General features: G+C 63.3%; 1 protein-coding gene across 7 annotated transcripts in view; it reads right to left on the bottom strand.

Moving 5' to 3' along the window:
- Positions 1-5,393: 5,393 nt before the first annotated feature.
- Positions 5,394-10,047, bottom strand: part of MEGF6 (multiple EGF like domains 6) — an 88,357-nt gene continuing 83,703 nt past the window's right edge. For all 7 annotated transcript variants that reach the window (XM_087858560.1, XM_087858563.1, XM_087858562.1 and 4 more), the window contains 6 exons: positions 9,169-9,297; positions 8,834-8,962; positions 8,395-8,523; positions 8,176-8,304; positions 7,528-7,656; positions 5,394-6,042 (listed from right to left, as the gene is read on the bottom strand). In XM_087858560.1, the coding sequence (XP_087714686.1) occupies positions 5,978-6,042; positions 7,528-7,656; positions 8,176-8,304; positions 8,395-8,523; positions 8,834-8,962; positions 9,169-9,297 (710 nt within the window). In that variant the 3' untranslated portion in view covers positions 5,394-5,977. The remainder of the gene's footprint in view (positions 6,043-7,527; positions 7,657-8,175; positions 8,305-8,394; positions 8,524-8,833; positions 8,963-9,168; positions 9,298-10,047) is intronic.

The raw sequence follows: 10,047 nt of genomic DNA, 5'->3' as shown, positions 1-10,047 counted from the left end.
GGGGGGCGGGGACTGAGCCGGTTGGAGGGCCGAGTGAGGAGGAGGAGCTGCTCTGAGCCCCGCCCACTGAGTCAGGTAAGGGAAGGAATTCAGCACCGGGAGGGGTGGGTAACTCCTCCCCATGACCTCCAAGGGGATGTCCATGGCTTCAGGCAGTGGGAAGGGCCAGGCCTGGGTCAGAGCCCAGGCGGCACGGGCCGTGCTGGGCAGAGACTCTGCATGATACGGGGATGGGACAGTCGGGGCTCCGGGACGGCTGCAGGGTGGGGGTTCTCTGGAGCCAGCCCCGGGGTAAGCTCCTCCCACTTCCTGTATGGCTGGGAATTTGGGACCCGGACTTCCCCACCTGTGAGCTAGGTGAACTCCCTGCTCTTTCCCCAGACCCGCGGTGGGGGCGAGCTGGCTGGCCGGGCTGGGCATGGGCGCGCGCATGCGCATTTGTGTGTGCGTGTGTGTGCCCCGCAGGGGAGGGGGGAGCATCTCTGTGGCAGCCCAGCTCCTCCGAAGGAGGCCCGCCTGCTTGCTCTCACCGCTGATCCCCTGAACGGGGAGGGCAGGCCTGTCTACTGCCCATTCTGCCTGGGACAGTTTCAGTGAATGGGCAGAGAGAGTTTGGACGGCCCAGGGGCCACGTCCTTAATGTCCTGACCTGGGGCCCAGACACAGCCTGGGGTCCTCTTTGGTCCGTGCAGTGGCTGAAGCCCCCTCTACCTCCCAAGGAGACAGGAAGAATGCTTAGCCAGGAGGAGGGATGTCACCGGATGGGGGGTAGGGACTGCGGGGGGGGGGGCTGCCAGCTCAGGACGGACACCCTGCAGAGAAGAATCAGGAAGCACAAGGCCCTGCTGCTTCGAGGTCTGGAGGGGGCCCGGGTGGACAGGACGGGAGGTGGACGGGAAGAGAGGAAGGCCAAAGCTTTCCCTGGCGCGAGTGCCCACTCGACACCCCTGAGGGTCCTCTGCTCAGTCTGGGGTCCCTTCCTGGGGGTGGACAGGCCAGCCCAGACCCTGGCCCTCCCCAGGCTGAGGCTGCTCTGACTTGCCTTCCAGCAGAGCTGGTCCTAAGACCTTAAACGATCTTTCTGCTGCCCACCCCCAGACACCAGGGCGTCCTGGGGAGCCCCAGCACACCTGCTGTGCTGGGGTGGGGTCTCCAGAGGCCGTCTAGCCCCTCCTCCCAGCCAGCTGCACTGCCCCTTTTGTTGCAGGTGGGGAAACAAGACCCCAGAGCCTCTGCCCACTGCTAGGGGCCATCCGAGCTTCCCAGGACGTAAGCCAACCCCAGTGGAGCCCAGTGGGAACAGACACCAAGGTGTCCCAGCCCACCCACTTGCTGTTAGAACCACTCCGCAACATTCCAGGGCCTTTCTGCAGGGAGGACCCACTTCCCTTGAGGGCCCTGGTGGCTGGTGGGGGCCACTGCAGCCAGGCCCTAAAGACATCTAGCGCCCCCAGGTGTCCACCCCAGCAGTGCCTGGGGCTCCCCATGCCCCACGCCACGACGACGAGAGCCCCTGGACCCCCTGACTCTTGCCCCTTAGGCGTGCAGGTCATCTCCATCCAGACCTTTGTGGGCCCTGGGCATCCGTGAATCCCGCACACTTCATCACACTTGGTCACTGACACTGGTCCCAAGATCAGCCCCCCGCGTGTGGTAAACATCCCAACCCCCTCCCCCCAGCTGTCACCTGTCAGCCCCTTGCTGGGGGGCTTTCTTGGGACTGGGGTCGCATCAGATCGGGGGCCCTCCGCCCCTCGCAGGGATCCTAATCTGGATCGGGGCTTCACGCAAACTTTTGCCAGATAAACCCGCGGGCACAGATGGGTCTTGTGGCCGCGTTGAGGGATGCCGTACGCGGTACGCATCACGGCCTCTGCGGAAGCTCTACCGATCTCTATAGGTTTCACATGTTTCAGAGGCTCTCCATGCTCTTTATGCCCCACTCCGATTCCTAGTCATCTCACGTGTCTGGGGCTCTTCTGCGTCCCAGGTCCTGTGCCCCCGAGCAGGGTTCTCTCTTCCCCACAGCCTCACATCCTAGTTTCTAGCTCTCGGCGAGCAGAGCCTGGGGAGCTCTGCTGGGGGGGGGGGGGCAGGAAACACATTGGCGTCCAGTCTCCCTCCCAGGGAAGTTGTTCGCTCCTTCCACAGCGCTTACGGGGCCCTACGCAGGCGCCGTCCATCCAGGGGGTCCAGCGTGGAGTGAGCAGAGCCACATCTCCCAGACTGCGTTCTCGCGGGGGAGGGACGGCCAGAGCTGGGGGCTCCCGGGTCAGGGTCGGGGAGGTGGACAGCGCAGGCAGGAGACGGCAGGGCCCCAGCGTGTGCTGGGCGGGCGCGAGCGGCGGGCAGGCCTTCGCTCACAGAGACTTGAGACCCTGGTTTCTCCACCAGACTTGCAAGACATTCTTGGCGCATGACCATTGTCAACAAAGCGCCTGTCTGTACCCACCCCCGCCTTCCGAGAATTTATATCCTAAAGAGATGCTGAATTCTGTAGAATACTCTTTCTGCTTCCGGCGGACAATCATCCGATCACTCGTCTCCCCAAATACGTCAGTGCATTTTGGGGCATTAGGTTGTCCTGGCATTTTACTCAAGTGCAATGCCCGTTGGATCGAGTTGATATTCTTTATAAAATAGTCTTGAGCGGCAGGGAGCCTGGGCGGCTCAGTCGGGTACTCTTGATTTCAGCTCAGGTTATGATCTCGGGGTCGTGAGATCGAGCCCCACACTGGGCTCTGCACTCCACGAGGAGTCTGCTTGCGATTCTCTCTCTCCCTCTGTCCATCCTGCTCGTGGGTGCTCCTTCTTTCTCTTTCTCAAATAAATAAATCTTTAAAAATATATGTGTATTTGAGAAACTAATATCTAGGATGGAGATTTCTGCATACACGTAACGAGTCTGTCATCTCTCCTGGTACCTCCCTCAGCTGGTTTAAGAACCAGGTTAGACCGGCCTCATGAAATGAGGTGAGCTGCTCTTCTTCTTTTTAGAGATTCCGGAACAATTCACATTAGACAGCTTCACCGTGTCCGGAAACTGTGGCACACCCACCCACCCCGGCCGACGTCTCAGGCACTCCCGGGGGGCCGATAGGCTCCCGTTACTGTTTGCATTTACTTATGTTATTGGTTTATTCACGGTTTTTTATTTCTACCAACACCAATCCTGGCATTTCATATTTTCTCTTAAAACTTACCCATTTTTTAAAAAATTTCAAGTTCCTTGTACGTGGTCACTCCTAGTATTTGAGCTCTTACTGTCCGTCGTTTCGGTGAGTCAGTTCTTCCTCCTGTGTTTTGTCTGTGTTTAAAAAATCATCAATCTTGCTTGCTCTTGTCTTCCTTACTCACCTTCAAAGGAATGCTGGTTTTGCTAAGTGTGGCACCACTCTGCATTTGTGAGTGTGACGTTCATACATAGACGTGCATTCCGGGTTTACGAATTTGATGCATGCATAGCCTCAGCCGCAGTATCGATCGGCCGCATCTGTTGAAGCTCACTACCCTTTCTTCCTCGCTTACGTCCTGCTCGCTTGACCTAGTTACTGTTTTATTTTTAAAGAGCACGTCAAAATCAGCAGCTCGCACAGTTTACTTCCCGCTGTTACAGCATCAGTCCCAGGAGTCTCCGAGCCGCCGCTGCTTCGCGCACACGTCCCCACACGGACTTCCATGCCGCCACTTCTGATGCGTCTCCCTCCGAAACAGTAAAGCTCGCAGCCCGCTTTCTTTTGACTTACTCTGCGGGCGTCTCCGTCCATCGTTCTAGGGGCGTCTTTCACAGTTCAAATACCGCTGAGCAGCGAGCGTCTCACGCAGCCCTGGGACCGGAGTTTAGACCGTCCCTTGTCCCCTGTATGGGCTTTGTGGATCTGCTCTCTTACTCCGCTTGTCCTCCCTCTCTCCCCACCTTCCACCAGCGCGAGGACATGCCCCCCCCCGCCGGGGCTGAAAGGCTGCCCGCCCACCAGTGTTCTTGCAGGGGGCACACCTGTCTTCCTATGACGCAAACGCACGCAGGTGCGCTCCCTCGCCAGCCAGCATCGGTGGTCTCTCCGCGTCGCTCGCCAGCAGGGAGGGTCCCGGGGCCCTCTCCCAGCCCCTGCTCCGGCGCCCCTGCTCCCGCACCCCTGCCATAGGTCGCTGTGAATGGTTACTTCTTTTTGCGACTAGGTGACTCGACCAGGTGACTCGGGGACTCTCACCTCCCCACCGCACCTGCTGTGTTTCTTGCTCTCCTTGCTGGCATGTTTTCAGCTCTGGTTTCAGCTCTGGCTTTTGAGGGTAAGCCCCAAGAGGAATCCGGGCTTTGTTTTTCAGACACTTTAACAGCACATACATTTCGAGTTTCAAAACTTTTTCTTCAGTGCTTTGAGAACAGAACGGCACTCTCTCGGTTTCCGGAGTTTCTGTTGTGAAGGCTGATGCCACGCGGGTTTCTGTTCTTTCCTGGGCCTTTTAGGATCTCTCCTTGCTGGTGATTTCCTTAAGATTCTTCAGACCGTGGCATTCTCACCCCTGTTCTGCCACGTCGAGTGCTTTCAGTCTGAGGTCGTTCACCTTCTGGTGTTGCTTCCGGTCAAGTTTTCCTCTTGTCTAGAGCTTCAGTTAGAAGGAGGTCAACGCCTCCCCTCCGTGCTGTTAGCCTCCGGAGACGTCCTCTCCCTCCGAGCCTCCCTGCCGCTTTCCAGCAGAGCGCCCTGCACCGCAGAGCCCGCGGTCCAGCCGCGCCGGGCTGCCCTCACCACTGTTCCTGTACCGGCTTCTTCTGTACGGTCCCTGGCCTGGCCCCATCCCCTCCAGAGACATTCATCCCACGTACGTGAACGCCCAGTAACTGGCTCTCTCTGCTATGGGCCGTTCCCTAGGTGTCTGTTTAAGGGGATGCGGCTGCTAGAACCCTCCTCGTTTCACTCCGCCAGGTCCTTTGGCCTGAAGGTAAGCGCTAGCTGGGCTGGTGTTGGGGAGGGGCACCGGGGACTCCAGCCCAGACCCTAAGTGCTGGTGTGGCCATCTGGGTCCAGCCCAGTCCACTGGCCACCCCGCCCCTGGGATGCTCTTCACCCCCCCCGCCGCCATTTCCACCCTGAAGACAGGAGGGGTGGGGTGCCCATGTTGACCCCCCATCACCCTGCCCTCGGGCCAGCCTCCTCCCCATGGGGCCATGCTCCCACACACAGACCAGCCCCCGCGTGCCCCCCTAGAGCACCAAGAACCAGGACAAACCCCAGCTCTCCTCGTACGCCACCCCCACCCCTAGGGAGGGGCAGGGACCAAATGGGGCCCAGCGCCTGTGGGGCCTCCCTGGCCCGGGGGAGGTTCCTGTCCACACACACTGATGCCCTGGGAGGCCAGCACGGCGAGCCCAAAGCAGTGAACGCACAGGCCACGAGGAAGCAGCGGCTTCTTTCTTAAGTTTCTGGATTTCACAGGTACCGGAGCCCGCCACCCAGAGACCCCATGGGGCGCCAAAGTCCCGCAGCAGGGTTTCCTGGGGCAGGCAGGGGCGGGCAGCCTTCCGGTGCCCAGGGGTGCAGGGGGCGTGGCCAGCTGCCCATAAATACGTCTCCATAAATACAGGGGGTCAACAGGCTGAGCGCAGCAGCCCCAGGCCTAGCACCACAAGAACCTACTCAGAAGGCCCCCCCTGCCTGCGCCTGCACCCACGCCGCCCTCGGTCCTCACCCAGGGCCGTGGAGGGGGCGGCAGGGGGGCGGCGGGGGGGCTTCCTCAGCACGTGCGGCCAGCGCGGCTGTGTGGCTGTGCAGCCCGAGGCCAGGCCCACTCGCCCGGGCTCCTTGGAGCTAGGGCAGGCAGCGCCTCGCTCCCCGTGGCCAGCCGATCCTTGCCCAGCGAGAGGCCGCAGGGCCGGGCACAGTCTGGGGCTGGAGTCCTGGCCGGCCCACAGGCGCCCCTCCTCGGTCACACCAAAGCGCCTGGAAGACGGGCCTGCTTGGGGGCTGCCTCTGAGCTAGTGTTTCTCTGCCCTGCTGCTGAGCCCAAGTGCTGGTCCGTGAGAAGCTGGGTGTGAGGCCGCTGCAGGGACAGGGGAAAGGAGCGTCAGCGCCAGGGCCGGTGGGAACTCTTGAAGCTGCCAGAATTCGGGGCTCACACTTCCCGTGTCCCCTCCTGCCCTTCCAGCTCCAGCCCAGAGGGGAGACGGCCCCCCCTTCCTCCCCAGCTTCTGCCTGACCTCATCTCTGAGGTCCAGGTTCTGGATCCTCCGCTGCCCTATGGGGCCCAAACTATATATAAGTGGGCAATCTTCATCCCTCCTCTGGCCTCAGTCTGCTGGTAACAGGCCAAGGATGCCCCAAATGCAAGCGCCAGTCTCCCACATAGGCCCGTTGGGTCCTCCCTGGCAAAGCCTCTTCCCTGCTCACACCTATGCAAATAGTGAGGCCTCCCCCCTCCCCAAATGACAGCTCCCAGTTCCCCCAAGCACAGCAGCATGGAGGGCTGGGAGGTGCTTTACTAGAACCCCGCCAGTCCACTCCAGGGCAGGGGGCAGGGCCCAGGACTGCAAGGCAGCACAGCCTTGCCTCTCCTCCTTCCCACCCGCCTGAAGGATGAGCCAGGTCCGAGACCCCAGTACCAGTCCAGGCCGCCCGGACCGCACAGGGGTCTGCAGTGCAGTACCACAGATGACCACCAGATGCCGCCGTGGGTGGCGCTCGGGTCTGAGCCGCAGCCCTGCCAGCCGCGCCTCCAACGCCCGCCCGCCCGCCCGCCCTGAGACCCTGCCCCTGGGGCGCCTAACAGTCCTGGGCCAGGGCTGCCTCCCAGCGGCTCAAAAACAGGCACACGCAACAACCAGCCCGCATGTGGGGTTCCCAGGCTGCAGACCCGTCTGGACTCCCCACTCTCGTTCTGGCTCCCTGCTTCACCTGTCCACGGAGCCTGTCCCCGCAGGCCAGACGCGACCCTCTCAGCACACAGCTCCCCTCCCTTCAGCAGGCTAGGCCTGGGCAAGCTGACCAGGGGGCTCCAGGGGCACCCCGAGTTCTGCCTGCAGATGCGTGTTCCCCCAGGGGCCGGGGGGACCGAGAGGCCAAGGTGCTGTCACTGCGCGCTCCCCCACTGCCCAGGGTCGGGGCAGGGTGTTGCCTACCGGCACTGCGTGCACACCCACAGGGCTTAGTACACAGACTGCAGCGCACGTACGCACGGGCGCACCATCACGCCCGGCTTCACGCACACGCAGCGCAAGGCGGGGAGGGGGCGAAGGGCTGGGTCAGCGCCCACCTACACTGCGTCACCTAGCCCCGCCCACACGGCTGCGGGGGGCTGCGGGGGGCTGCTGGCGCTGCAGAACCCTGCCCCACCGTCCAGCAGCTGCGAGGTCCACACCTGGCGCGTGAGAAGCCGTGTGGACACTGCGGGCACCGCGCGGGGATGGCGACATTCTCACCAGCTAGCCTGGCCGACCACCTGTGTGTGGGGAGGAGGGACGGGGTTCCCGCCGGGGAAGGGCTGGGGAGCGTGTTGTCTTCCTGCCTCCCCCTGGGGAGCCTAACTCACCTTGCTGACAGGTGGGCCCCAGGTAGCCGTCCACGCAGTGGCACCGCCCACTGGCGGGGTCACAGGCAGCCCCAGCCCCACAGCTGCAGCGCAGGGCACAGCCCGGCCCGAAGAAGCCCGGGGTGCAGTCTGCAGGAAGAAGGCCGTGGGAGACACGGGCCTGAGGGCCGTTCCTGCCTGCTCTGCCCCGGGCGCCCCAGGCCCTCTGGGTAGGGATCCCTCCCTCTTCCTGCCCTGCGCGGGCCTCCCATGTGGGAAAGCTCCAGGCGCTGGGCGCCTGCCCGGCCCCGAGGCTGACCTAGGGGGCCTGGCAGTCAGGGATGCTCCTCCCCAGGTCAAGACAAACACACGAGGTCATGTATGCGGCGGCAGGGGACAGCCCCTCCTATGTCCGAGCAGGCTGGCAGACCGGGAAGGTCTCCTTCCCACCTCACAGGGCCCCGTTCTGGCCAGAGAGCAGGGGAGGCCCTGACATTCCTGAGCAGGAGCCCCATGCTGGGCGCCTGCCTGCAGAGGGGTGGGACCGGCACAGGGGGGCACGGAGCACAGGCCAGGGGAGAGCACAGCTGAGGCTCCCCCTACACAAGCAATCCTTGCCACCAGCGGAAACCCATGCCCGTGCTCCGCTGAGCGCGACCCCAGACTCACCGAGGTCACAAGCGGCCCCTGTGCGCCCCGGGGGACACAGGCACTGGCCGGTGATGGGGTCGCAAGGTGCCCCTGCCTCGCAGTCACAGCGCTGGCGGCAGCCCTCTCCAAACGAGCCTGGTTCACACCCTGGTGGGGGGCAGTGGACTCAGTGTCCTGTCCTGTCCCCTACCAGACAGGATAGGGCCAAGGGAGCACATGGGAACACGGAGCACTCACCCCTCTCACAGAGTTGGCCGGAGAAGCCGGAGGGGCAGACACACTGGCCGCTGATGGGGTGGCAGGGGGCCCCATGCCGACACTCACACGCTGCCTGGCAGCCAGCCCCGTGGAAGCCGGGGGGACAGGCTGAAAGACACCCCAGTTAGAGCCCCTACCTCAGTCCTGGTTCAGAGGCTCGTGCTCCCCCTTTCTCCCACCCAGGCCTGGCCCCCCATCACGGCTGGGGCTTAGGTGAGAGGTCTACCTGCTCGCATGGGACCCTGGGCGGAGGCCTCCAGCCTTGACGTCCCAAAGTGAGTGGGGCCAGGCCTTATCTCACCGGCCACCACGGGGAGGGACAGGGACAGTGGCCATCGCCACGGAAGCCCACGTTGGTCCCGACCTCCCACGCGGGAGGAGCAGCCACCGGGGCCGGGGTCCCCACCCCAGGACTCACAGTGCTGGCAGGCCTGGCCGTAGAAGCCGGGGCCACAGTGGCAGGCGCCCGTGGTGGGCTCACAAGTGCCATTGTTTTGGCAAGAGCACTCCAGACGGCAGGAAGCACCATAGTAACCAGGAGGGCAGGCTGGGGACAGAGCCAGCAGGTCAGCCTCCTGCCACAGAAGAGCAGGGGGCCCGAGGGACGGCCCCCGGCACGAGCCTGATTCGCGCGACCTCGGGGGACCTTGCCCAGCCCCACGGCAGCCCCACACAGAGGATCCTGAGCCCTGTGCTCTCCTGGGGGGTCCAGACCAGTCCCCTCCCCGATCAGGGCGTGGCCCGCGCACTCACCCAGCTCACAGTGCGGCCCCGTCCAGCCCAGGCCGCAGGAGCAGCTGCCATTGGCCGCATGGCACAGGCCCCCGTTCCTGCAGGAGCACACGCGCTCACAGCTCACTCCAAACCGGTTCTGAGGGCAGCCTGGGGGCAGAAGTCAGACACTGCTCAGTGCTCCGGCTCAGGGCTGGACACGCTCTGGGGACACGTCCCCACATCTGGCCTTCATTCAACAAACACTTCCTGGGGCCAGTCTCTGCCCCGAGGCGCCCACGTGCCAGGGAGTTGACACCAGCCGCATCCTGCCCATTCATCCATCCTCTCCGCAAACACCAGGCCTGGCTGAGTGCCGAGGAGGGGCAGGGAGTGCTTGCCCAGCTGGAGGGAGCTGGTTAGGGAAGACTTCCTGGAGGTGGTGGCCCTCTGCACAGGCACATCCTCCAGGCTGAGGCGGCTGGGCTGCCAGACTCTCCAGATGGTCCCTGATCATAATCTGATTGACCCATGACTGCTGTAGTCCCTGGAGGCCTGGACACAGCCTAGCTGCAGCCAGGTCACAGTGCTTAGGACTCTGCTACCACAAGCTCAGAACTGGGGGGCTCGTGGGGGGGAGGTCACTGACCCCTTGATGAGGACCAAAGGCTGGCAGAGTGCTCTGACCTACCAGGGTGTGGGAGCCAGGCCAAGGGGCCATAGCTGTGGCCACGGGGACCAGGAGTGCCATCACGGGTGGCAGCCCCAGGACGGCTCCTGGGGTCACCCCCTTTCCCCACCATGCCCTGTACTCCAGGACTCCCTCCACCTGGGGTCCCCGGCCTCCGGGCCCAGCAGAAAGGGCCAGCAGGACCCTGTGCCACAGGGACTTGAGCCAGGGAGCTGGCTCTGTCATCAGAC

Source organism: Ursus americanus, chromosome 33 (assembly GCF_024610735.1).
Source record: "Ursus americanus isolate L20-20 chromosome 33, mUrsAme1.1.p, whole genome shotgun sequence".
NCBI classification, from domain to species: Eukaryota; Metazoa; Chordata; class Mammalia; order Carnivora; family Ursidae; genus Ursus; species Ursus americanus.
The sequence above is the reverse complement of the archived record's forward strand: the minus strand, read 5'-3'. Positions and strand labels throughout refer to the sequence as shown.